The sequence below is a fragment of the Pyrgilauda ruficollis genome, unplaced genomic scaffold, assembly GCF_017590135.1.
Source record: "Pyrgilauda ruficollis isolate IOZ18807 unplaced genomic scaffold, ASM1759013v1 scaffold280, whole genome shotgun sequence".
In the NCBI taxonomy this organism is placed as follows: domain Eukaryota; kingdom Metazoa; phylum Chordata; class Aves; order Passeriformes; family Passeridae; genus Pyrgilauda; species Pyrgilauda ruficollis.
In genome coordinates, this window is record NW_024524156.1 from 10,424 (window position 1) to 37,071 (window position 26,648).

At 54.0% G+C, this 26,648-nt stretch overlaps 3 protein-coding genes across 9 annotated transcripts in view; 2 read left to right on the forward strand and 1 right to left on the reverse strand.

The window, feature by feature from the left end:
- Positions 1-2,284, forward strand: part of ASB8 (ankyrin repeat and SOCS box containing 8) — a 2,530-nt gene extending 246 nt beyond the window's left edge. Inside the window, exons 2-4 of one of the 3 annotated variants that reach the window (XM_041472158.1) lie at positions 21-156; positions 636-740; positions 1,334-2,284. In XM_041472158.1, the coding sequence (XP_041328092.1) occupies positions 40-156; positions 636-740; positions 1,334-1,966 (855 nt within the window). In that variant the 5' untranslated portion in view covers positions 21-39 and the 3' untranslated portion in view covers positions 1,967-2,284. Of the gene's footprint in view, positions 157-586; positions 741-1,333 lie in introns of all 3 variants that reach the window. The other 2 variants (XM_041472157.1, XM_041472159.1) reach the window with 2 other exon arrangements.
- Positions 2,285-2,901: 617 nt separating this feature from the next.
- PFKM (phosphofructokinase, muscle) lies at positions 2,902-12,821 on the reverse strand. Its single transcript, XM_041472156.1, has 23 exons — positions 12,666-12,821; positions 11,296-11,394; positions 10,461-10,534; positions 10,291-10,368; positions 9,045-9,234; positions 8,244-8,409; positions 8,121-8,165; positions 7,925-8,033; positions 7,672-7,767; positions 7,490-7,582; positions 7,288-7,413; positions 6,945-7,009; positions 6,799-6,862; positions 6,558-6,704; positions 5,649-5,719; positions 5,473-5,560; positions 5,112-5,264; positions 4,547-4,711; positions 4,382-4,443; positions 4,070-4,181; positions 3,846-3,945; positions 3,350-3,455; positions 2,902-3,257 (listed from the first exon to the last, which is right to left on the reverse strand). Exons 1-23 carry the CDS (start codon positions 12,793-12,795, stop codon positions 3,110-3,112), a joined length of 2,487 nt encoding a protein of 828 aa, XP_041328090.1. The 5' UTR covers positions 12,796-12,821; the 3' UTR covers positions 2,902-3,109.
- A 505-nt stretch (positions 12,822-13,326) lies between these two features.
- On the forward strand, positions 13,327-22,466 carry SENP1 (SUMO specific peptidase 1). Of its 5 annotated transcripts, none has more exons than XM_041472176.1 (16): positions 13,332-13,782; positions 14,407-14,479; positions 14,591-14,687; positions 15,115-15,289; positions 15,619-15,722; positions 15,960-16,195; positions 16,515-16,569; positions 16,718-16,756; positions 16,863-16,947; positions 17,420-17,587; positions 17,923-18,054; positions 18,519-18,722; positions 19,443-19,522; positions 19,955-20,039; positions 20,499-20,594; positions 21,224-22,466. In XM_041472176.1, the coding sequence occupies exons 1-16, from the start codon at positions 13,708-13,710 to the stop codon at positions 21,284-21,286; spliced, it is 1,767 nt and encodes a 588-aa protein (XP_041328110.1). In that variant the 5' UTR covers positions 13,332-13,707; the 3' UTR covers positions 21,287-22,466. The 5 variants fall into 5 exon arrangements, with proteins under 5 accessions (XP_041328115.1, XP_041328110.1, XP_041328111.1 ...); XM_041472177.1 differs by having other exon boundaries at positions 13,413-13,782; positions 17,420-17,572; positions 21,224-22,464; XM_041472179.1 differs by having other exon boundaries at positions 13,414-13,782; positions 15,154-15,289; positions 21,224-22,464.
- The last annotated feature ends 4,182 nt before the right edge of the window (positions 22,467-26,648 follow it).

Genomic DNA, 26,648 nt, shown 5'->3' on the forward strand with positions numbered 1-26,648 from the left:
GGCGGGGCCGGCCGGGGATGCCGCGGCGCGGCCCGCGCCATGTGGTACATCATGCAGAGCATTCAGAGCAAGTACTCGCTGTCCGAGCGCCTTATCCGCACCATCGCCGCCATCCGCTCCTTCCCTCGGGACAACGTGGAGGATCTCATCGGCCGGGTGAGGCATCCCACCCTTTCCGCGGCCGGGCCAGCCTGCTCGAGTCCCCCCGGGGCTCCGGGTGCCTCTGACGGGCACTGCCGAGCTGTCCCCGGCTGTCCCGCTCTCTGCGGAGCCTCCCTGGGGACTCCCTGGAGGAGTTTTCCCGAGAAGGGAAGATCAAGGCATCTCCGGTTGGTTTAGAGACTCCAGGCTTTTCTTTCCACCCTCTGGACCCCCGGGGCCGGGGGCGTCTCCGGGCACCGTTTGGTGACAGTCGATTGGTGAAACACAGGCGGGAGCCGGGATTAAGACCAGGAGCGTTCTTGGGATTTCTCTTAATTAAGCCTTTCTTGAAGGGATGGGAAGGACAGGGAAAGGGTGGGATTTGCTGACCTCGAGGCGGTTCCTGCAAAGCCCCGGGATTTGTGTGAATTACCCCTTTCTGAAGGGATGGAAAAGGGGTAGTTCCTGACCAGGGGCGTTGCTGTGTTCCCCAGGGCGCCGATGTGAACTGCCTGCACGGCACCCTCAAACCCCTGCACTGTGCCTGCATGGTGGCTGATGCCGACTGCGTGGAGCTGCTGCTGCAAAAAGGAGCTGAGGTAAAGCTTTGGAAAAAACAAAAACAGGAGGAAAATTCCAAGACAAGGGGCAGGGAAGTCAGGAGGAGCTGATAAACAGCTGAGATGGGTTAGATCTGATGTGTTTCAGTTGGATTTTGGAAAAAAGTTCTTCCCCCAGAGTGTCATGGGGCACAAGCTCTGGGGACTGGGGTTTGGACAGCACTCCCAGCGTAGGGGGGGATTTTTGAGCGTCCTGTGAAGGGCCAGGCCTTGGATTTTATGATCTTTGTAGGTCTTTTCCAGCTGAGGATATTCCATGGGCTTGTATCCCCTCACAAAGTGGCACGAGGGGAAGGTTCATTGTCCCAACAGGGAGGGAATTCTTGGGCTGAGATTTTGGGAGCAGAGGAAGGATTGGAACCTAAATTTTTGCACTGAGATTTCAGGAGGCTGGGAAGGAAGACTTAAACCCTAAATTTGCTGGATTTTTTACCCCACTTTCCCCTGGCTACTGGGCTAAACCCTTCCTCATTTTTCCCTACATTTGGGATTTGGGACCTTTGACTCTTCCCTTGCTGCGGAATCCAGCTGGGGCCACTCCCTGACCCCCAAACGTTTTTTTCCTCCCCCAGGTGAACGCCCTGGACGGCTACAACCGGACAGCCCTTCACTATGCAGCAGAAAAAGATGAAACCTGCGTGGAGATTTTATTGGAGTACGGAGCCAACCCCAACGCCCTGGACGGCAACAAGGACACGCCACTGCACTGGGCGGCCTTCAAGAACAACGCCGAGTGCGTGCGGGCCCTGCTGGCCAACGGTGCCCTGGTCAACGCCCTGGACTACAACAACGACACTCCCCTGAGCTGGGCGGCCATGAAGGGCAACCTGGAGAGCGTCAGCATCCTGCTGGACTTCGGCGCTGAAGTGCGCGTGGTCAACCTGAAGGGCCAGAGCCCCATCTCGCGCCTGGTGGCGCTGCTGGTGCGGGGCCTGGGCACGGAGCGCGAGGATTCCTGCCTGGATTTGCTGCACAGAGCCACGGGACACTTTGAGCTGCGCAAGAACGGGAGCCTGCCCTGGGAGGTGGCCCGGGACCCGCAGCTGTGCCAGCGGCTGACGCTGCTGTGTTCGGCGCCAGGCACACTGCAGGCGCTGTCGCGCTACGCCGTGCGCCGCTCGCTCGGCCTGCGCTTCCTGCCCCAGGCCGTGCAGCAGCTGCCGCTGCCTGCCTGCCTCAAGGAGTACCTGCTGCTGCTCACCTGAGGGAGGGACAGCTCCCCTTCCCCCGGATCGCCCCTCACTCCGGGGAGAGGATCCCCGCTCACTTTGTGGCTTTCCAGGTTCCTCTCTGTGGTGTTTGTTCCCCTCGGCCACCCGGGACCCTGCTGGCCCCTCACGCTGCCTCCCTTTCCTCCCCTTGTCCCTTCCATTTTGTTGCCTCTGTTTCTCCCCCTATCCTCTCACACTCCCTCCAGTTCCTCCTCTGTGTTCCTTCTGCTTGTCTCCCTGTCTCCCACTTTCACTCCCTTGCAATGAACAATATCCCTCTGATGGCAAATTATATCCCAGCTGTTGGATTAATCTGGTTTTCCCCTTTTTTTGTTTTTTTTTTTTGCCTTGCAAAAGGAAGGTTTTAAAGGAAAGGTCTCCTTTGAGGAAGGACCCAAGGCAAGAAATTGTGGGTTGGGATGCAGAGTAATCCTATGGGATGTGTTGGCTGCAAATCAAAGATCCAGGTGTTTATCCAGCATGGAGAGTGAAGTTCTCCCCGTTTATCCCTAATTTTTGTGCTGCATCAAGAGTGAAACTAGCTCAAAAACCAAAATTTTGCAGGGCTGGAATTCTTTTGGGCGAAAGAAATCTTCTCCAGAATGCTCCACATGGAGCTGAGGGCTTCCCTCCCATCTCTTCAAGCTCTTCCTGAGGTTTCCCACCAGGAGTTCACCCTTTGGTGTTGGTTTGGGGGTTTTTTCTGGGATCTATTCCAGGATCCAATAGAAGAGCAGCTCTCCAAGGTGAAACCAAGCTGCTAAAAGCCGTCATTGTTATTTTCTGGAATGAACTTGGGGATGAAAGCTCAAATTCTACCTCTTTTATCCCTCTCTGTTATGCTGGGCAGGGAAATCCTGAGGAGCAGGATGGATTTGGTGTTAGTGGGATCCAGGTTTCTCTTTCCATGGATTCACAGAGACCTGGAGCACTTGGACAGGCACTGAATTTATTGAAACATCTCCATTTTGTGACTTTTAACCCTAAAAACCTCAACCTCCACCATCCCTCCTCAACTTATCCTCACATCACTTGGGGACCACTTCTCAAAATCCTATCAAACCCCCGAAAAGCCCCAGGACGCTGTGGGAAAAGGGGATTTTGGGGTTCCTCAGGCTGCAGTGGCCACTGTCCCTGTCACAGGGTGGCCTCGGGGACCAGGACCTTGCGGGTCAGGTGCTCCAGGTGCGCCGTCTCTGACGTGTCCAGCTCGATGTTGTACTTGGCCAGGATTTTGAGGATGGGCCGCAGCTTCAGCCACCACTGCTCCTTGGGGATGCGGTGCCTGAGGGGACAGGGACAGGCTGGGGACATCCCTGAGGAGGGATCCCAGGCTTTGTCCCACTTTGCTGGGGTGGGACACAGAGGGACACGCACTCGAAATCCGTCTGCTGGCGCAGCTCGGCGATGGGCTGGAACACCAGGCTGCGCTTGCGCATCCCCAGCAGGCACGCCGAGTCAGCCGTGTTGGCAAAGATCCGGCCTGCGAGGAACACAGGAACGTTTGGGAACCTCCTGGAGGCAAGTTGGGAACATCGGGGGTCCTCCAGGGACATGGGAGGGAAGGGTGGGAAGGTTTGGGTATCTCCAGGGATGGGAGAACACCTGGGAGGGGAAGTTGGGAATGTTTGGGATCCTCCTGGAGCAGGGGTTGGGAATGTTTGGGATGCTCCAGGAGGGGAAAACCCGTTGGGGGGTAGGTTGGGAATATTTGGGACCTTCCAGAAACATGGGAGGGGAGGTTAGGAATGTTTGAGATCATCCAGGATTGGGGAACATCCCCCAGAATCTACAACAGGGCCTTTTGGGAATGGTTTGGGAATGTAGGGTCACTCTGGGGTCCCTTTGGGATCCCCCATCCAGCAGCACCCACCATGCCGGGAGCACTCCTTGATCTTCCCGGTGATCCAGGCCATGGCCTTGGCGCCCATCTTGGTGCCGAAATTACGGTCAAAGGGGGTGGGGCTGCCTCCCTGCCCCAGGAGAATCCAGGATGAGCCAGTGAAATCCCCCAAAATCCTGATCCCATTCCTGGGAAATCCCCTGAACACGGATCCTGTTCCTGGGGGAATTCCCAAACCCTCACCCCATTCCCACCTGCTGCATGTGCCCCAGGACATTTTTCCGGCAGTCAAAAATCCCTTTGCCCTCCTCAGAGTAGAGGTTGTAGATGAAATCTGTGGTGTAGTTCTCATTGCAGCGCTCATTCCTGCAGCAGGGACAGGATCTGGCCCAAATCCCACAATTCACCCCATCCCAAACAATTCCACTGATCCCAAACAGCAGCACCACGATGAGACCCTAAATCTTCCATCCCTAACCCATCACCACAGTGAGAGCCCAGTTCCCCTGATCCCAAACCCAATCCCCACAGGGGTGCCACAAGGTGCCCCCAAAGCCAGGGCCCACCTGAGCACAAGCCCCCTCTTCACCATGGTCTTCATCTTCTCCGTCAGGTGGTCCACGTTGGCCTGCGGGGTCAGGAATGGGGGTGGGAGTGGAGTCAGGAATGGAAACCTACTCGTTCCACACCACCCTGGTGACACAGGGGACAGGGAACAGGACTGTCCCCACCTGCAGGTCACGGCTGCTGAAGGGCTCCTCGAAGATGTAGGCAGCATCGGCACCGGCTGCCAACCCAGCCATGGTGGCCAGGTAGCCACAGAAGCCACCCATGGTCTCGATGATGAACACACGGCGCTTGGTGCCTGCGGCTGACTGCTTGATCAGGTCACATGTCTGCAGTGGGGGATTTGGGGTCAGGAAAAGGGATTTAGGGTCAGGGGATTTGGGGGTGCCCACTGCAGACCGCTTGATCAGGTCACATGTCTGCAGTGGGGGATTTGGGGTCAGGAAAAGGGATCCTAAGGTCAGGGGAGTTGAGGGATTTCCATCAGGGTCTCAAGAGTGGTGGTAGTGGTGGGAGAAGTGCTTTGGGATCAGGGGAATTTTGTGACTTCCACTGAGATCTCACTATGGTGATGGTGTTTGGCATCAGGAGGGATATGGGATACAGGATTTGGGTTCTCATGTGGTGATGGTGTTTGGGATCAGAGGCTGTAGGATGGGTGTTGGGGATTTGGAGTCTGACCGGGATGTTTGGGACAAAGGGGATTTTGGGGAGTATCTGGGGTCTCACGGTGGTGATGGTGTTGAGGGCGGTGTCGGCGCCGATGCTGAAGTCGGAGCCGGGAACATTGTTGGAGACGGTGGCAGGCACAATGCACAAGGGGATGCAGAGCTCCTCAAAGCGTGCCCGGCCCTCCACCAGCTCCAGGCCGCCTGTGAACGCCTGAGGGACAGTGGGGACATCAGGGGACAATGCAGAGAGGAGAGGAACAGTGTGGACACTGACCACACCCTGACCAGACCTGGCCCTCCACCAGCTCCAGGCTGCCTGTGAATGCCTGGGGGATAGCAGGGGGACACTGACCCCACCCTGGCCATGCCCTGACCACGCCCCAACCATGCTCTGTGGACACTGACCACACCCCACTGACCTCAAAGCCACCGATGATGATAAGACCATGAATCCCAAATTTGCTGATGTTGGCACTGATCTCCTCAAAATATTTCTTGGGCAGAGTCCTGGGAAGGGGAAGCTCCTCTGGATGAGCCTGACCAGAGGGGGACCCCAGAGGGACCCCAAATGACCCCACACAGAGCGGGGAGTGACCTCTTGGTGCCCAGTTTGGATCCTCCCAGCCCCGTCCAGCTGCCCACGGTATTCCAGCCGATCTGTTCCACCTGGGGGGTGAAACGGGTTGAATGGGGTGGGAGAAGGATCTGGGGTCACACTGGCTCCCCTCAGCCCTATCAGAGTGACATTGGGGTCACACGATGTCCCCTCAGCCCTCTCAGGAGGTCACACTATGTCCCCTGGCTTGGGGACAGCAGCAGGGCTGGGGTTTGGACAGGGGTTACCTCCATCCTGAGAAATTCCTCAGGAATCTCCATCCCTGCAGTGCCACAGGCCCTTTTCTTGCACCCTTTTCCCACAGGGATCTCCCCATCCCAAAATCCAACCCCTCAAATCCATACTGCATTTCCCAAACTTTTCCCAGCCTATTTTTTCCTCTGGGATCTCCCCATTCCAAAACCCAACCCTTCAATTCCATCTCCAATCCCTCAAACCCATCCTGCACTTCTCACTCCCTTTTCCCTATAGGAATCTCACCATCTCAAAATGCAGCCCTTCAAATCTGTCATGCCGTGGCCACCCCATCCCAATTCCGTTTCCCCTTCACTATACCAAATGCCAGCCCCTGAAATCCATCCCAAACCCCATTTCCTGTAGGAATCTTCTCATCCCAAACCCTTTCATGACCCTTTTCCCACCCCACTCCCCTCTGGACCCTCACCACCCAAATGCCAGCCCTCAAATCCATCCCAAACTCCATTCCCTGTGAAAACCTCACCATCCCAGACCCTTTCCTGACCCTTTTCCCACCCCACTCCCCTCTGGACCCTCACCACCCAAATGCCAGCCCTCAAATCCATCCCAAACTCCATTCCCTGTGAAAACCTCACCATCCCAGACCCTTTCCTGACCCTTTTCCCACCCCACTCCCCTCTGGACCCTCACCATGCCAAAGGCCAGCCCCTCGAAGCCGTCGTGCACCGCGAGCATGCGGTGGCCGTGGATGAGGCCGATCCTCACGGTCGCCCGCACGGCCGCGTTCATCCCCGCAGCTGGAGCGCCCACGTTCAGCACGGCCACCGTGTACCCGCTCTGGGGACAGGGACATGGGGGTTGGGGTAACCTAGGACGGAATTGGGGTGTCCCAGGTCAGGCCCCTCCCCGTGCCCTCCTCAGTGCCTCCTACCTTGGTGGCAGGCGGGCGGATGTGAGCCAGCAGCTTGTAGACGTTCCAGTTGTTCTGAAAGCTCCTAAAAATGGAGGAAGCTGGGGTTTTGAGACGTTTGGAGGACATTGAGGTTGCAGGGACAAGGACATGGAGGTGCCACCCACCGGCCCCGCAGCTTCACCGCGTCCTCGAAGCGTCCCTCGTTCATGGCTGTGGTGACGTCCTTGGTCTGGGGGCACAGAAGGGAATTGGGGTGGGATCTGTCCCTGGGATGGGATTGAGGAGGGATTGGGGTGTCCTGGGGTGGGATCAGGGTGCCGTGGGTAGGATTGGAGTGTTTTGGATGGGATTGGGGTGGAATGGGGTGTCCTGGGGTGGGATCCATCCCTGAGGCAGGCTTGGGGACACTCCCTGGAGGGTTTGGGGACATCTCAGGTGTGGGAACCATCCCTGGCCTGGGTGGACTGCGTCTGGGGCCATTGCCAGTGTCCCCCCATCCCCACTCACCACCTGGACACACTCCATGAGGGGCAGACGCACGGCCTGGTTGCCAGACAGACTGACCACGCAGGCCGGGGTGTCCGGTGTCCCCTCCAGCAGCGCCATCACGGCCTCCACACCCATCCTGCTGGCCTGAGGGGACATGGGGGGGTGTCAGTCACCACCAAGTCCCCTCATTTGGGACCAGGGTGAGGAAGGAGGTGCCCACCAGGATGCGGTCGAAGGCTGAGGGGGTCCCCCCACGCTGGACGTGGCCCAGGATGGTCACCCTGGTGTCGTACCCCAGACGTTTCACCACCAGCTGTGGGGACACAGGAGAGCTCCGGGACTGGCCCCAGAAAGGGAGGGGGCAAAGGGGGTTGTCCCCCGTGTCCCGCTGTCCCCACTCACATTTTTGATGTCATCTGAGGTGATGGCCTTGCCGTGCTTGTCGATGGCGCCCTCGGCCACGATGATGATGTTGAGCCTGGAGCCGCCGTCACGGGTCTGGGGGGATCACGGGGTGGCAACAGGGATGGGAACAGAGAAGATCATCCATCCATCCATCCATCCATCCATCCATCCATCCATCCATCCATCCCTGTGTTCATCTCTCCCTCCCTCCCTGTCTGTGTCCACTCCCATGTCCATGCCTCCCTCCCACCTCGGCCAGCCTCCTGCACAGGTGCTCCTCCCAGTCGTCCTCGGGGGGTGACTCAGGAATGAAAACCCAGTCGGCGCCACAGGCCAGGGCTGTGATCAGTGCCAGGTACCTGAAACGGGGCCAAAACCTGCTTTTGAGCCACTTCCCCCAATTTTTGGCGTGACAAGAACCCCTCCCAGGTGCGACCAGGACGTACCCGCAGTGCCGCCCCATCACCTCCAGCACAAAAGTCCTCTGGTGGCTGCGGGGACAAGAAAGCATCACCCACCCGAAACGGGAACACCGGGGGGTTTGGGGACAACGAGGGTGTCCTTGTCACCTCTGCGCCGTGGTGGTGATGGCATCCACGATCTCTATGATGCGGTGCAGCGCCGAGTCGGTGCCGATGGTCATGTCGGTGCCACAGAAGTCGTTGTCGATGGAGCCCACCATGCCCACGATGTTCAGGTGGCTCGAGCGCTGCGCCTCCTCTGCCGTGATGCCACCTGGGGAGGGGGTGGGCAGGAGGGGGACACCATCCCCAGATGGTCACTCAGTGGGTAGAGGTGTCAAAGGGATTGTTTGGGGGGAAAACACTCAGCTTTGGGTGAGAAAACCTTTTTTTTTTTGTGTAGGACACCTTGATTTTGGAACCAAAACTCTTTTGGAATCACAAACCTTCCCACACTCTCCTTTCCTGATGTGGGACCCCCAGAATGTCCCCTCAGCAGGAAGCAGTGCCACAAATCTCTGGTTTGGGAGAAAACCCCAAATTTTTGAGTGTCGCACCCTGATTTTTTTAACCACACCCTCTTTTCCCTCTGTGTCCCCCCTTAAAACATCTTCAGCAGTGCCCCAGACCTCCATAATTAGGGAGAAAAAAACAAATTTTTGAGTTTCACATCCTGATTTGAAACCAAACCTTTCCACACCCCCTGTTCTCTCTGTGTCCCCCCTCCAAAATGTCCCCTTGGGGAGCACAGGTGTGCTAAACTTCCATAATTAGGGAAGAACCCCACATTTTTGTGTGCAAAAACCCAAATTTTTGTGTGCTTTTGGCCCCAACCCTTTCCCTCTGCCCCCCTCCCTCTCCCTCACCCCAGGGTGATTTCAGGGCTCCCCCCGGTTTCCCCCCCCGTACCGGTTTTGAGCAGCTCTGCCAGGAGCCCACCCCACTCGGCACGGAAGGTGTCGGCGCCGGTGAGGCTGCCGTCGCCGCCAATCACGCACAGGTTGGTGATGCCGCGCTTGACCAAGTTCCGCGCAGCGCGGAGCCGCCCCTCGCGCGTGCGGAAATCCTGGCAGCGCGCGCTGCCAATCACCGTGCCGCCCTGGGGACAGCGGGGCGTGGCTGGCTGTCCGTCCCTGTGTCCATCCACCCCTCTGTCCATCCACCCATCCCATCCCCATGTCTGTCCCTGCGTCCATCCTCCCATCCCTTCCCATCCCATCCCCATGTCTGTCCCTGCGTCCATCCTCCCATCCCTTCCCATCCCATCCCCATGTCTGTCCCTGCGTCCATCCTCCCATCCCTTCCCATCCCATCCCCATGTCTGTCCCTGCGTCCATCCTCCCATCCCTTCCCATCCCATCCCCATGTCTGTCCCTGCGTCCATCCTCCCATCCCTTCCCATCCCATCCCCATGTCTGTCCCTGCGTCCATCCTCCCATCCCTTCCCATCCCATCCCCATGTCTGTCCCTGCGTCCATCCTCCCATCCCTTCCCATCCCATCCCCATGTCTGTCCCTGCGTCCATCCTCCCATCCCTTCCCATCCCATCCCCATGTCTGTCCCTGCGTCCATCCTCCCATCCCTTCCCATCCCATCCCCATGTCTGTCCCTGCGTCCATCCTCCCATCCCTTCCCATCCCATCCCCATGTCTGTCCCTGCGTCCATCCTCCCATCCCTTCCCATCCCATCCCCATGTCTGTCCCTGCGTCCATCCTCCCATCCCTTCCCATCCCATCCCCATGTCTGTCCCTGCGTCCATCCTCCCATCCCTTCCCATCCCATCCCCATGTCTGTCCCTGCGTCCATCCTCCCATCCCTTCCCATCCCATCCCCATGTCTGTCCCTGCGTCCATCCTCCCATCCCTTCCCATCCCATCCCCATGTCTGTCCCTGCGTCCATCCTCCCATCCCTTCCCATCCCATCCCCATGTCCGTCCCTGTGTCCATCCCTGTGTCCACCTCTCCCTCCCTCCTCCCATCCCAGCTCTGCTTTTGGGTCATTTTCTGCTGAGCCCAGGCTCAGACTGAAACCAGTGAGGGACAAACTGGGACCAGTGAGGAGCACACGCAGTGCTCCCCCAGCCCAGGAGAGGATCCCCCAGTGTCCCCCTGTACATGTGTCCCCCAGTTCCTGTCCCTGTCCGTGTCCCTCACCAGCTGCAACATCATGGACACGCTTTCCCACGTGGCCTCCTTGATGTGGTCACCACCGTCCACCAGCCCCTGGTAGCCCTGGGGGGACAGAGTGGCCAGTGGTTCAATGACACCTTTTCCCAAATTTTCCAGTGGGGCTGTGGAATTTTGGGACTGGGGCTGACACTGACCTCACACACAAAGAACACCTTGGCCCCGGTGTAGATCCCCACGCGCACCACGGCGCGCACGGCCGCGTTCATCCCTGCGGGACACCGCGCTCGTTCCGTCACCCCCCGGCGACATCCCCAAAGCCAAGCCCCTGTCACCTCCCTGTGGCTGCCACCCCCTGGCAGACACCCCCAATCCGTCCCCCCCGTGCCCCCCCTGTCTCCCCCCTCGCAGCTGCCACCGCCTGGGTTATTTTTGCCCTGGTGACCTTTGGTGGCAGCGCCTGACACGGGTGACAAACACGGGGGGGGAGGGGACGTTATGGGGGGGGCCCTGTGGCCTGGCACCCCCCCATGTCCATCCACGCCCCATCCTTGGGACCCCCAGAAAAATCCCAAATTTGGGGATGAAGCCTTGGAATTTTGGGCAACCCCGATTATTTTGGCTCGGTGCCAAAGTGCCAGTGGTGTCTGCTTGGAGTCCCTTGCCCAAATTTTGTCACCGTTGTTCCCCCCCGCCATCGCAAAATTCTCCCTGAGCTCCACCCGACCCCAAAATCCCCTCAAGGTCATTCCCAGAACCTCAATCCAGGGAAAAACCCGAAGGTCGTGGGATCAAAATCCCGATTTTTACCTCCAAATGAGTGGTTTTAAGGACTTGGGGAGGATTTTTTGGGATCTGGGGGGAATTTTAGGGGGGGGTTTGGGGCGGGGCTTTTGGGATCCCAGGGATTTCGGGAAACCAGGGGATTTAGGGAGTTTTGGCGGGAGGAGGGAGAAATTCGGGGGGATTTGGGGAGATTTCTAGAGATTTTGGGCGGGGTTTTGGATCCCGGGGGTTTTGGGGTCCTCTTACCCTGCGCGTCCCCCCCGGAGGTGAGGACGGCGATGGCTTTGCCGACCCCCAGGGTCTCGGCGTGCTGGGGTCCCGCGGGGCTCGGGGGCATTTTCCTGCCTGGAAAAAATCGGGAAATTCGGGCAAATCCCAAGGCGGGAAGGGCGGCTCTGTCCCTCCGGGTGGCGCTGCCAGCGCAGAGTGGCACCACCGGGGACGGGGACACTGGGACAACCCCGCTGCCACCGCCGGGACACTCCCGCCCGGGGGGGCGCGGGGGGACTCCTTACTGGGAGTCTGCCTTACTGGTCCCAGTCTCTATTTCCTACTGGGGCCAGGCTGTCCTTAGCGGTCCCAGTCTCTCCTTACTGGTCCCAGTTTGTCTTTACTGGACCCAGTGCATATTCTGTCTGGGAGCTGCTCCGTCCTTCTTACTAGTCCCAGTCTCTGTTCCTTACTGGTGCCAGGCTGTCCTTAGTGGTCTCCATCTGTCCTTACTGGTCCCAGTTTGTTTTCCCTGTGGGAGCTGCCCTGCTCTCCTTAATGGTCCCAGTCCCTCCTTAGCAGGGCCAGTCTGTCCTCACTGGTCCCAGTCCCTGTTCCCAGTGGGAGCTGCTGTGTCCTCCTTACTGGTTCCAGTTTGTCTTTACTGGTCCCAGTCTTCATTCCCTGTGGTTACTGAGCAGTCCTCCTTACTGGTGCCAGCTTGTTCTTACTGGTTCCAATCTTTAGTCCCAGTGGGAGCTGCTCTGCACTCCTTACTGGTGCCAGTTTGTCCTTACTGGTGTCACTCTGTCCTTACTGGTTCCAGTCTGGATTCCCTGTTCATCCCAGTCTCTGTTCCCTGTGGTTGCTGGTCTGCCCTCCTTACTGGTGCCAGTTTATCCTCTTTACTGGTCCCAGTCCATCTTACCAGTCCCTGTCTGTGTTCGCTGTGGGACTTGCTCTGCACTCCTCACTGGTTCCAGACTGCTTTCCTTACTGGTCCCAGTGCCCATTCCCTGCCTCTCCCAGTTCCAGCTGACTGCCGGCCCCAGTCCGGGGCTGTTCCTGGTGCCAGTCCCCATTCCCTGCCGGTGCCTCTCCCGGTTCCAGTTCCCCGCCGGTCCCAGTCTGGGGGTGTTACTGGTGCCAGTTCCTGCTCCCGGCTGATTCCAGTACCTCTCCCTGACCGGTTCCAGTTTATCGCCGGTCCCGGTCCGGGGGCGTTACTGGTCCGGGTCGCTGTTCCCGGTGGGATCTGCTCTGCTTTCCTTACTGGTCCCAGTCCCCGTTCCCTGCCGCTGCCTCTCCCGGTCCCGTTCAGTGCCGGTCCCGGTCCGCGGGCGTTACCGGTGCCCTCCCGGAGCCGTTACCGGCGCCGGTCCCCTCTGCTCACCGGGTGCACTGACCTGCGGAGCGCCGCCGGCTCGGGCCGGGCGGGAGGAAGGACAGCAGGAGGAGGAGGAGGAACGCGGCCAAGGAGAGCGCGGCCGGGGCCACGAACCGGGACAGCCCCGGGGCCACCGGGACCGCCACCATGGCCCGGGGACAGCGCCACCATGGCCCGGGGACACGGGCTGGGAGCTGGGGTTGGCCGCGGGGAGCGCTGAAATGGGATCGGGGTAATGGGATCGGCTGTGACTGGATCAGCTGTTATGGGATCGGCTGTAATAGGATCGGCTGTAATGGGATCGGCTGTAATGGGATCGGGGACACGGGGCTGACTGTAATGACATCAGCTGTTATGGGATCGGCTGTAGGGTCCAGCTGCTGTGGATTGACTGCAATGGGATCGGTTCTAATGGGATCGGCTGTTATGGGATCGGCTGTAACAGGACTGACCGTAGGGAGAAACTGGAATGGGATCGGCTGTGATGGGATACTCACACACAGAGTGATCCCCTATAGGATGACATCCTCACAGGGGGATGCCCTATGGGGTACTACCCCCATTTAGGGTCACAGCCCCAGGAAATGACCCCCCAGCACAGAGTGACCCCCTGTAGGGTCGCACCCCCACAGAGTGACCCCTGTGGGGTCGCACCCCCCGTCCAGGGTGACCGGTCTTGTCTGGTTACCCACCTGGACCTCCATGCCGCCAGGGGACGCTCCCTTCTTGCAGCAGTGCGCCGCTCGCTCCCCTGCTCTGGCACCACTTCCGGCGGCGCCTCACCTCCTCCTCTCACTTCCGCTTCCGCCACCTCCTCCTCGTTGCCGCCGCGGAGCCCGGGAGAACCGCGCGCGCTCGGGACGCTTCCGGTTCCATTTCCGCTTCCGGTGCGGTGGCCGGGCCGGCTGAGGGCAGCGCAGCGGCGGCGGCTCCGGACCCCGCTCCGCTCCGGGACCCCGCTCCTCCCCCGCTGCCCTCACACCGGACTCCGCCGCCGCCGGGCCTTTTCCCGTGCCCGGTCCTGCCGCTGCCCCGCGGCCAAGGCGGCGGCGCTGCCCCCCATGAGGATGGAGGCCCGGGAGGCGGCGCGGGCCCGGCCCGGCCCGGCCTTCAAGGGCTTCAGCGGCGAGAGCAAGGTGCGGAGCAGGGGCGCGGGGCCGGCCGTTCCCGGGGCCGTTCCCGGGGCCGTTCCCGGACTCCTTCCCTCACGGAACCGCCGCGGGATGGGGCGGGAAGCGGATCTGGGAATATCCGGGACAATTCCCCCATCGCCGGCTGCTCCTGGGGCACTGCAGCCGCGGTTCCTCTGGGGAAACTCAGCCTGGGAACCCCAAAAGTCAAATCCCAAACCGGATTTTTGGGTTTTCCCGGTTCCCCACGTGGGAATTCCTCCTGGGATCTGCCGGGAATGGGGAGCCCAAGTGTGGGACCCAGCCCGGGCCCGGAGCTGCGAATTTTTCCAGCCGTTTTTGGGTTCTTGCTGCTCCATAAATTCTGGCCATGAAATCTGGGAGTTGTGACCTTTAGGAGCTGGGAATTTTGGGAGTTTTGGGAGCTGTGGTGGTTAGCAATCGTGAATTTGGGGAATTACTAATTTTAGGAATGGTGAATTTTGGGAATTGTGAAGTCCTACCACCATGCCCAACCAACCCTGGGAACACCCTTCCCTTTTCCCTGTAATTTCCCTGGATTCTTCCCTGGCGTTTTCCTACTTCTGAGCAAAACATTGGAGTTTTTCCCAATCTTTGTTTTCCCCCCAGTTTTTCCTCCCCAAACTCAGCAGCTTCTCCTGCCCTGCTGGGAACTCCTCCTGCTCCCTCAGCTACACCCCAGGTGAGTTTTCCCTCTGGAATTTGGGATTTGGGGCTGTTTTCCCTAAAAACAACCCCTGGAGAAGGGGAAATTTGGGGTTTTTCTGGGAATTCCCAGTGTTTTTCCCCTCAGAAATTCCTGAAAGATTCCCCGGAGCCAACGGGCAGTGGAGGGGCTCCAAGCCCCGGGGGAGCCGAGGTTCCTTCCTGGAGACCCGGAAAAATTCCAGGTGGGTGCTGCAGATCGTGGATTTCCAGGCTTTAGTTGATATTTCAGGGGTATTTTATCGATATTTTAGTTGTTATCTGGGTTTTATTTGGGATTTTGGAGTTTTGTGATTTGATTATTTTTTTGGGGGTTTTTTTGGAGAGTCTTGGGATTTTGGGGGGGATTTAAATTTTTTTTTTTTTTTTGGGTGATTTTTTGGTGGGTTTAATTTGGGATTTTGGTTATTTGGGGAAGGATTTTTGAGATTTTTTTTTTGGTGGCGTTTGGGATTCTTGGTGTTTTTTTAATTTTATTTGGGAATTTGGGGGGGTTTCGTTTGGGGGGGTTTGCTTTTTTATTTGGGGGATTTTTTGAGGTTTTATTTGGAATTTGGGGGCATTTCATTTCCCCTTTCGTGGTTTCACTTGGGGTTTTAAACCAATTCCCAGGATTTCCAACAACCCTGCGGTGTTTTTCCCTCCTTCCAGCGGGAATTCCAGCACTTTTGGGGGGAAATCCGCCCTCCACGGAGCCTCTTTCCCCCTCAAGCCGGCCCCCAGCCCCTCCTGGAGCCGCCGCAGCCCCAAGAAGGCCCCGCGGCGCTTCCTGAGCGCGGCCGAGGAGGTGACGGGGCTGGGCTGGGGAAATCCTGGGAAATCCAAAGGAATTTGTGGTGTTGGGGTGTCCAGGCAGAGCTGGGGGCTGGCAACGGGGAAATCCAAAGGAATCCTGGGGGTTTTGTGGGCTCGGGGTGTTGCAGCAGAGGTGGGGGCATGTCTGGGGTTAAGCACCAAATTCCTGGGGTTTTCCAGCCCTAAATCCCAATTTCTTGGGGATTTTTCTCAGCATTGCCTTCGTGGGATTGCAGCAGACCCCTGAATTTGGAGGGAATCCCTGGGGCTGAGCAAGTTGCAGGGTTTTGAGAGGAGTTTTTCCGTGCTCTTTCCCCGCAGACGGTGCGGGAGGAGGAGCGGGAGATTTACCGGCAGCTGCTGCAGATGGTGACCGGGAAGAGATTCTCCAGCTGCAAACCCTCCCCGGTGCTCCCCTTCCACCTGTGAGTCAGGAGCATCCCAAAAAACCCCTAAAAACCTGTCCCAAATCCCAAAGAACCTCAAAATTCCTGCTTGAATCCCAAAAAACCCTCTCCAAATCCCTGAGAATCACCAAAAACTCTGCCCAAATCCCAGCCTCTCCAAAAACTCTTTCCTAATCCCAAAACCTCTCCCCAAATCTCCAGTCTTTTCCTAGGAATTTCCCTAACTGTTTTTTTTTTTTGGTTTTTTTTTTGCAGCTCCCGCTGTCCCCGTTCTGGCCCCTCCCTGCCCCAGGAGGCTCCCAGGGATGACCCCGAGGCACTGGAAATTCACAAAATTCCAGGTCTTGTTCCACATTCCCCAGAGCTGCCCCAGAATTCCCAAAATCCTCCCCTGGCCCCCTCTCCAGGGTTTCCTGGGGGGTTCCAGCCCCGGAATTCCACGGCCCCACAGCAGCGAGAGGAGGAGCCGGGAGCTGAGGCACAGAGTGAAGGTAAAGATTCGTGAGAATTCCAGGAAAATAACCCCAACACACCCCCCCCCCCCCCAAATACCAAAATCTCAAATAAAACAAAACCACAAATAAAACCCAAAAACATCTGAAATGGATTTTTAAAAAACATCCCAAAAAAGTCCTAAAGAAAATACTCCAAAAAATCCTAAACAAAATGGAAACCAAATCCCAAATAACCGCAAACCCTGGGAACAGGATTTAGATTCCATGGCCAGTCTGGGGGTTTTATTCAGGATTGGGAAGTATTTAGGGTGGAAATCAAGGGGGACAGAAACCCAGGAATTTTTTCCATTTTTAGGGTCAGATTCCGTCATTTTGCTCAAGGTCAAGGATTCCAGGACTCCGGCTCCAAGGTGGGGGATGGGAAACGAGGGAATTTTGGGGGGATTTTTAGGGACACAGGGATGTGACACTGGAGAGGGACAGGGTGAGAATTTGGGAAATGAGGGAATTTTGGGGAAATTTTGGTCACTTCCAACCCTCCTTTCTCCTTCTTTCCAGCCTCCCCTTTTTCCAGGCCGAGCTATGGATCAAAGAGCTGTGAGTTAATATTCCCTGCTGGCTTTTCCTGGGATTTTTGTGGGGGGGAAGACCAGAATCCTGGTTTTTTAAATCAATTTGTCCACTAAAATTCTTCTTTCTTTAGGACCAGTGTCTATGATTCCCGAGCCAGAGAGAGGTGGAGGCAAATAGAGGAGCAGAAAGCTCTGGCCCTGCAGCTCCAGAGCCAGGTGAGAATTACATGGAAAAACTCTCTGGACTGGGACAGCTGGGGGAAAAAAAGTTGAAAAACAGGAAAAATCAACTTTTTTTAGGCCTTTGTTCTTCCCAGTCCTGGGATAAACAGCAAGGAAAAGAAGGAATGTTGTCCCAGATTGGAAATTATGGAAAATTTTTGCACTGGGAGGGTGGTCAGGGCTTGGAAAAGGAGTCAGAATCCATGGAAATGGGGAAAAATGCAGACTTGGCATTTGGGGAGAGGCTTGGGTGGCTCTGGAAGGTTTTAATTCCATGATCTGGGAGGTTTTTCCCAATTTTATTGGTCCTAAATCTTGGAAATGGGGGAAGAAATGCAGGTGTGGCACTTGGGGCCAGGCGTGGGTGGCTCTGGAAGGGTTTCATTCCATGATCCCGGAGGTTTTTCCCAGTTTTATTGTTGCTGAGCCCTCCTCTTCCCTGATGCCCAACGTGTCCATCCCGCAGCGCCTCCAGGAGCGGGAGCGCTCCGTGCAGGACCTGGTGGATCTGCACCTGCGCGTGCCCCTGGAGAAGGAGATCCCGGTGGCCGTGGGGCCCGAGGGGCCGGAGCGCGCCCGCCCGGCCCAGGGCGACGACGACTTCCCCGAGATCACCGAGGTGGGGCTGCCTCAGGTGCAGTTCAGTTCAGGGAGCTCAGCTCGGGGCATTCCTGGGGCCCTGCACCCTCTTCCTGGGGAAATCAGGGCTCAAGAATCAGTTTGGTGTTAAACCCTTGGGGATTTGGGGTCAGGAATAACAGGAATTCTGCCTCTGGGAGAATTCAGTTCGGGGGATTCAGTTCGGGGGATTCAGTTCAGTGAATTCCTGGGATTTGGGCGCAGGGATGGAGCCCTGATGCTCTTCCTGGTGAATTTATGGCTCAAGGGACAAGAATCAGTTTGGTGTTAAAGCCTTGGGGGTTTGGGAACAGGAAAAGCAGGAATTCCACCTGCCCTCCCTTCCCACAGGAGATGGAGAAGGAAATCAAGAGCCTTTTCCGAGGAGGGAACCAGGACGAGGTGCTGAGCGAGGCTTTCCGCCTGACCATCACCAGGAAGGACATCCAGACCCTCAACAACCTCAACTGGCTCAACGATGAGGTGAAAACCCAACAATTCCCATTTCCCTCCCATCCCCAGCAGCTTGGAAGGGAAACATGGATGGGCTGGGTGCTGGGAGGGGATTTGTGGGTTGGGATTCCACTTTGGAGTGATAAATCCCTGGAGAAAGCTCCGTAAAATAAAAATAATTGAATTTATGTGGGGAATTAATCATAGTGGGAGGATGGGATTGGTGTGAACAGGGGAAACAACAAGTAAATCTTAAATATGGGCTTAAATAAAGGCAAATTCCTAAATATCCTTGGGGTTTTTTCTGAAATGTTTTACTACTATGGAGCTACTGCAACCCCCCCCCTGGGTTTTTTGAAGGTTTTGATGCAAATCCTCTTTTTGGGGGGTTTGTTCCTTAACTTTACACACGACCACAAATCCAAACACCATCATAAAATAAATAAAAATCTATTTAAAAAAAAATCATGTCTGTTTTCCCTTTCTTTTCCCAGATCATCAATTTCTACATGAATCTGCTGATGGAGAGGAGCAAGGACAAGGATTTGCCTGCAGTCCACGCCTTCAACACCTTTTTCTTCACCAAATTAAAGACTGCAGGGTACCAAGCTGTGAAAAGATGGACAAAAAAAGTGGATATTTTCTCTGTGGATCTGCTCCTGGTGCCCATCCACCTGGGAGTGCACTGGTGCCTGGCTGTGAGTGCCTGAATTATCCCCAAAAAATCTTCAGTTTGGGATTTAGGGCCCAAATTTCCTTGGGTTTGGGTGATGCTGACGGGAAAAATTTGTGTTTGTGACTCAAATCCAGGTTTAAAGGGAAATACAAAGGTAGGAACAGCTTTTTGTGGGGTTTTAGTCCTTAAATTCAGCCTGGAGGTCATTTTGGGGAATTTATTCCCTTGGGAAGATCTGATTTCCCCGTTCCCACCAGCTCCTGGTGCCACAGGATCTTTTTAAAGAGATTTAGGCCACAGATATTTCACTTTTCCCCTTCCTTTGTGCCATCCCCTCCCCTGGCTCCTGGGATCCTGCAGGGATTTTCAGCTTCTTTAGCAAAAACCTCCTCAATTTATTAATTCCTGCTTGAATTGTTAATTAATTCCATAGAAAAGAGGTGATTTCCAGCCAAATGGCATGGGAATGGGGAGGGAAAACACTGAAAACCACCCAGATTGGGGCTTTGAGAGGTGGGGCAAAATTGTTGTAGCACGTGGGAGGAATAGAAGGAAAATAATAATAATAATAGTAATAATAATAATTAATTTACACATTCAGGGATTAAAAACACAGCAGGAAATAGGGATTTTTGGGGGCAAATCCATCTGTGGTGTGAAATACCCTGCATTTTTTTTTTTTTTTTGCAAGAGAAGCATTGCTGATTTTTTTCCCCATTTTAAGGAGTTTTTCTCTGTGCAGGTTGTAGATTTCAGGAAAAAAACCATCACCTACTACGATTCCATGGGGGGGATCAACAGTGAGGCCTGCAGGATCCTGCTGTGAGTAAAATCCCTTCCCTGGGAAAATCCCACTCCTGCTTCCCCAGCCTTGGAAACACCAACTTTGCTCATTTTTGGGCTCTTTTGGGGTCATTTTTGGGCCCTTTTAGGGCCATTCTTAGGTCCCTTAAGTGTCATTTTTTGGGCTCCTTTAGGGTCATTTTTGCTCCCTTTTTCAGGCTCATTCTCCCCTTCCAGGACACGAAAAATTCCTTCTCTTCCCTGGAATTCCCTCCCACAAATCCCAGGAATTCTCTCCCTGTTTTTTTTCCCCATGAGATTCAGCCTCTCCTGATCCAATTTTAGATTTTTGGGGGGGGATTGATTTGTAAATCCCAACCCTGAATCCCTTTGGGAACAGCCAGACAGAGAAATACCTCAGAATTGCTATTCTCCCATGAATTCCATCTTTTCCTGCTCCTTTTCCCACAGGCAGTACCTGAAACAGGAAAGTTTGGATAAGAAAAGGAAGGAATTCGACACCAACGGATGGGCCCTGCTGAGCAAGAAGAGCCAGGTTTGGACAGCCCAGAATTCCCAAAAATTCAGCATTTCTTTGGATTCCCAGCCCTTTTTGGGCCCCTTTTCCCTTAGGGATTCCTGGGAAGAAAAGGAGGGAACAAATCCCAAACCTTGGGAGGGGAAATTCTCCACAGGGGAAGGGTTTGGGTGGGATTTGGGCAAGGTGGGAATGCAAGAAATTCTGGAATTCTGGGACCTTCCCGGTTCTTCCAGCAGGAGCTTCCCCCAGAATCCACTGGGATTCTGGGCTTTTCCTGGCCCTGGGAGTTTGGGAATATTGATTCCCGTTTTCCCCAGGAGATCCCGCAGCAGATGAACGGGATTTAGAGGTTTTCCTGGCTCTGGACACGTGGGAATTTGGGAATGTTAATTCCCATTTTTCTCAGGAGACCCCGGGGGCTGAGGGAATGTGGGAATTCGGGAATCCGGGGGTGCTGATTCCCGTTTTCCCCAGGAGATCCCGCAGCAGATGAACGGCAGCGACTGCGGCATGTTCGCCTGCCGCTACGCCGAGTGCATCTCCAAGGACAAACCCATCAACTTCACCCAGGTACCCGGGGGCTGCAGCTCCCACCTCCCCAATCCCACCCTGCACGCCCCCAGGGCGGGAAAAACGCCGGAATTCCAGCGTAATCCGGGGGAAATGCCAGCCTTCTTCACCCAATCCCACGGAATTCCCACCTGATTTCCAATTCCCAGCCCCCCCCCCCCCCCCCCCCCCCAAAAGGGAATTGTCCCCAAATCCCTGTCCCAAGTCCCTGGGAAAAGCTCCCAAGCCCCAGTGCCAGGGAAAATCCCAAATATTCCCCCCAAAATCTAGGACAAATCCTCCATTCCTCCCAAAAATCCCAAGGAATTCCTGGGTAATTCCCCATTCCCAACCCCACTTCCCTTCTCCAGCATTTCCAGATCCCAACACTCCCAAATTCCCTCAGGTCCCAGACCCCCAGGGCCAGGAAAACCCCAAAATCCCAACAAAATCCGGATAAATTCCCACCGTTTTTTGCCTGAACCCCAAGAAATTCCCAATTTTTTCCCCCATTCCCACAACCCCGAAGCCCCAGATTTCCCACTTTTCCTTTAATTTCCATGGGGAAAAAAGCCTGAATCTGCCCCTGGATGAGCAAACCGTGACCAAAATTCCCATTTTTCCCATTTTCCCCCCCAAAATTCCCAAAGCAACACATGCCCTACTTCCGGAAGAGGATGGCCTGGGAAATCCTGCACAGGAAGCTCCTCTGATGCCAGAAAAATCCTGAAATTCTGTGGATTTGGATCAGAAGAATCCCAGGATTCTCCTGGGGACGCAGCCAAGGAACTCCGGGTCCTGCTCTTCCCAAAACCCCCCCGGATTTGGGGGGGAATAGAAAAGTTTGGAAGCACAGCTGGGATTTTTTGGAGTTTTTTTCCCTCTTTTTTGAGATTCCAGGATGGATTTTCCCACTTTTCCATCTGCTGGGATGGGGAAATTTGGGAATTTTGGGCTTTTTGGAGCTGGATTTCTGGGAAAAGGGCGGCACCTCCGTGGATTTGGGTTGGGAAAATCCAGATTTGGGAAAAGCAGGGGAAGGGTTTGGTTCTGGAGGGAATTTCTGGGAATCATCCCCATTTTTTCCACCTCATTCCCAAAGCTTGGGGATTTTATCCATGGGAAAACCTGGATTGGGATCCCCGGGAATAATTCCTTCTTAAATCCCGTTTTTTCTTCCCCAATTCCTGCCTTTGGGCGTTTATTCCAGGATTAAGCTTTGGAATGCCAGAATTCCTCTGCATTTACACCCAAACTTTGCTTTTCCAAGGGATAAATTCCAAAACCTGAGCAAAATCTGGGATTTTTGGAGAATTTTGGGGAATTTTCCCCTCCCTTTCAGGCTGCTTCATCCCAGCAGCTCCTGTTGCTTTTCCCACATTTTCCTGGAAAAAAAAATCCTCCCGAATCCCAAGAACTGCAGAACCATGGGAAAACCCCCAAAATCCTGGAATTCCTTCAAGTTTTCCCAAAAAAAAAGGCCAGGATTTATTTGGGGAGATTTGCCCACCACTTTCCCTGGATTAATTTATTCCCAAATTTTTTGGAGCTTCCCAAGCCTCTGGATTTCCTCTTCCTGGTGGAAAAGAAGATTTTTAAGAAGAAAAGTGGGGGGAAATCCCAAGTTTTTGTATTTTCCCTCTCCTGCAGGAGCTGGGAATTGTTTCTATTTTTCCCAAGCTGGGAGCTGAAGTTTTGTACTGAATTCCCAAATTTTTGGAGCCCTCTTTCCTGGTTTTTCCCAGCCCTTTGTGTCCCTTTGGATCCCCAAATCCCTCCCTTGTTTTATACCAGATTCATTTCCTACTTTTTTTATCTTTTATTGAAATTAAAGATCTGAAAAAAAGAAACCTGCAGTTGTAGAATTTTCCTGCTTTTTGTGCTAGATAAGAATGCATTTTACTTACGGGGTTATAAATATGCAATAGATTTAATTTTTTATTGCCAATTCCTGATGTGCTGCGTGACGTTGTTGAGATGCAGTTGTACATTGATTTATTGATCTGTCTTTGTACATTTATTTATTTATCTGTCTCTATTCCTGCCCACGGTGGGAATCCCTGGAAAAGGGTTTGGGGTCGTTCATCCTCAGCTGAAGAAATCGGGGAAAGTGCCCCAAAACCCGGGAAAACTGCCCCATAATCCAGGGGGAATTATTCAAAACCCAGGGAAAATGACCCAAAATCTGGGGGAATGCCCCAAAATCCATCAGAAAATGACCCCAAATTCCCCGGGAACCCCCTCAAATCCCACCTGGAATTCCCTCCCCCCCTGCTCCAGGTGACAAAGGTCCCTTCACACCCCTCCCCCCACGCTGGATCCGCTGCTATTTTTACAAAAAGTCCCAGAAAAGGCCGGGATTTGGGATAAAAGCTCCCTTTGTAGGGCCGTGGTTGGGGTTGGCAGCGGCAGAGCTCGGCTCTCCCGGGAATCCCGGGATTCCAAAAACCCAAAAAACTCCGGGACACGGAGCCCCCGTGCTGCCCAGGGGAGGCGGCGGCACCCCGAAAATGGGGAAAATGCCCCAAAACCCCCAGGGAAATGCCCCAAAACCCCGGGAAATGCCCCAAACCAGCGATGCCTGTCCCAAAACGAGACACAAATGCCCCAAATGCAGGAAAGATTCCCCAAAATCTGGGAAAATTTCCCCATAATTCAGGGTTGGGACCCCAAATTCTGAGCTGGGAGACCCCAGAGCAAAGAGCTGCCCCTCCAAGCCCCCAGTTTAGGAGCATTTTGGGTCATTTTAGGTCATTTTTAACCACAGATTCTGCCAGGCCACACCCCCATCCCCCCAAACCCCAATTTTGGGGGCATTTTTGGGTAATTTTGGGGAATTTTAAACCCTAAACCCCAGGCAGGGCATTTTAACCCTCCAAACCCCAATTTTGGGGTCATTTTGGAGTAACTTTGGAGGTAACTTTGGGGTAATTTGGGGTAACTTTTCACCCCAAACCGTCCAGGTCAGGGCTGGTCCCCCAAACCCCCAAATTTTGGGTGATTTGGAGTAATTTTGGCCATTTTGAACCCCAAGCAGGGGCAGGGTCCTCACACTCCAGGAGCCTCCTGATCCTAATTCCTCCTAACGACCCCGACCCCATTAATCCCCCACAGGCCTCATTAATTAATTAATTAACCCACAGCCCTGCTGGGCTTTTTTTCTGGTTTTGCCCAAAAGCAAAAAAAATCCCCAAAAAAAACCCAAAAAATCCCTGAACCCGATCTCCCTTCAAACCTTGGGACCCTCGGCCCAGCCCCCATCAAAAATCTCTTTTAGGGTCCGGGTTTTTTTGGGATTTTGGGTGTTTTTGGTGGTTTTTTTAAAATTTTTCTTTTCCCTGGATTTATTTATTTTTTGGGATTTTTCCGGTTCTGGGACACAGGGGCAGCTTTGTCCCCGTGGCTTTTGGGGCCCTGGCTCGGTGCCACCCCAAATAGGGTTTTTTTGGGATGGGGGGTTGGGAGAATTCACCATCAAAGGATCCAAAATCCCGGGATTTTTTTTTTTTTTTGCCTCTTCCTCGCTCCAGACAGGGGAAAAAAAGGAAACTTAGGGTTTGGAGTTGCATGAAAATCCTGAATTTCAGGTATTTAGGGGGCAAAAATTCCCAAGTTTTGGTGGAGATCCTAAAAAATTAAAGGGTGAAGTGACTCCCCTGTAACGCAGAGTGACCCTGAGGCAAAAAATCTGGGAATTCCAGGGGAAAAATCAGCTTTGGGAATGGGAAAAATCCCTGAAGAGACACCAAAAAATCCCAAAGTATACCTCAAACCCATTTATTCCATTCCCGACATTTCACCCCAAATTCCTAGCATTTCACCCCAAAGCACCCTCAAAATAAAAACCACACAAAAAAAATCCAAAATATTTTAACAATATCTAAAAATACACAAAAATATTTCAAAATGCACCCAAAAATTTAAAAAATTTTAAAACCCCAAAAATACAAAAAAAAAACCACAAAAAAATCCCCAAAAATACAAATATACACAAAAATATTAAAAAATTCCAAACTATATTTGAAAAATAATATAAAAACTAACAATATAAAAAATATTCAATAAATAAAAAAGCCCCCAGAAAAAATAAAAATAATACACAAAAATACCCTAAAAATTTACAGAAAATAACACCAAAAAAATGTGAAAAATACCAAAAACTGGGGGAAAAAAAACCATTAAAAATAAAAAATAAATAAAAATAAACCAAAATAAATCAAAATAGCCCCCAAAAAAATCCCCGGTGGGGCCCTGAGCAACCCCCCCCCTCACTCCCTGAAAGGATCCCTTTGTACCTTTCCCAAAAAATCGCCTTTTCATCCCAAAAAAGGGGGAGGAGGGAAAGGAGGAGGAGGAGGAAGAGGCCGCGTGAGGGGGGGAAGGCTTTGACCTCATCCCACAAAAATTCCCGGATTTTTCCCCCATTTCGGGCCCCTTCCCACCTTTCCAGGGGGAAAAGGGACAAAGGGGCTCTGTGTGACAAAACCCCCAAAAATGGGATGAAAAAGGAAATTTTGGGGATTTTCCCACCGGGAAAAGGAGGGGAAGGGAAGACCCTAAATGGAAGAAAGGAATTTGGGATTTGGGGGTTTTTTAAGGTTTAAAAGCAAATTTTGTGTCCCTACAATTAATTTTTTAGGGGGTAAATTCGCACCAAAATCGGGTTTTCTGCGAGGCTTGGGGTCTCCAAAATTGCTTTTTTTCGCATGAATCCGATGCAAAGTTGGAGATTTGGGGGGTTTTGTATCCCCTAAAAAAATCAGTTAGAGGCTCAAAACATGATATCATTTTTATATTATTAAATATTAATTTTTAATAGGAAATGTTATGGGATAATTAAAAATATGGAGTGAAATGGCTGCAAAATTAGGAGGAAAAAGTAAAAACTGGGGGTTTTAGGGGGGACAAAGATAATTTTTCTGCTCCCAAAAGGATCCTAGGAAATATCTGGGGCCAGATCTGAGGTTATTGCAAGGTGCCAGAGGGAAAAAAATGGAACTGGGGAGTTTTTGTGCTGAAAAAAAGCCTTTTTAGAAGGGAAAAATAAATTCCTGGCTCACCCACCCCGTGAGGAATTCCCTCTCTGGGTTTGGGGCTTTCATGGGATTGGGTGGTTTGGGAAAGTGGGAAAAATCACGAGGGAAATGGGGGGGAAAGTGGGAGGAAATTTCGGGGAAAATGGGGCAGAAATTGAGCAGAAATTGGCCAGAAATGGGGTGAAAATGGGGGGAAATGAGGCAGAAATGGGGGGAAATTGGGGTGAAAATGGGGTGGGAAAGGAGCAGAAATGAGGGGAAATGGGGGAAAATGGGATTAAAATATGGCAAAATGGGGTAAAAATGGGGCAGAAATGAGGTTTATATGAGGTGAAAATGCGGAAAATTTTGAGTTAAAATGGGACCAAAATGGAGTAAAATGGGGCTAAAATGGGGCAGAAATGGAGGAAAAATTGACCCAAAATGAGACAAAAATAGGTCAAAATTGAATAAATTTGAATAAAAATGGGGGAAAATAGGAGTAAAAATGGGGGGAAATGGGATAAAAATGAGGGGGAAATGGGGGGAAATAGTAACAACTGAATTCCCCCTCCGCTCCCAGGGCAATTTTGAGCCTAAACTGGGGGATTTGGGGCATTTGGGGTGGGGAAAATTCAGTCCCAAATCCATCGGGACGCTGGCGGGTGGTGGCACCGGGGTGGGGACAACCAAGAGCCCGTGGGGACAATGGGCGGTGCCACCCCCGGGCGGGCTCCATCCCAAACCACGCCCCCTGCTCTGCCCCCCCCCCAGCCCGGTGTCCCCTCCTGTCCCCTCCTGTCCCCAGGCTCGGGAGAGGCCATCAGGGACCGGGGCCAAGGGACAAAACCGGGGGGGCCCGGCCTTACCTCTGTCCCCGCCACTTGTGCCACCAGCGCCACCAGCGCCTGTCAGCTCTGTCACCAGTGCCAGCGGTGCCAGCGGTGCCAGCGGTGCCACCCGCGCGTCCTCGCTCCGAGGGCAGCGGGACGCGATGTCCCCACCCCACGGCGGGGCTGTCCCCACCCCGCTTTTGGGGGAGTTTTTGGGGGGATGGGGG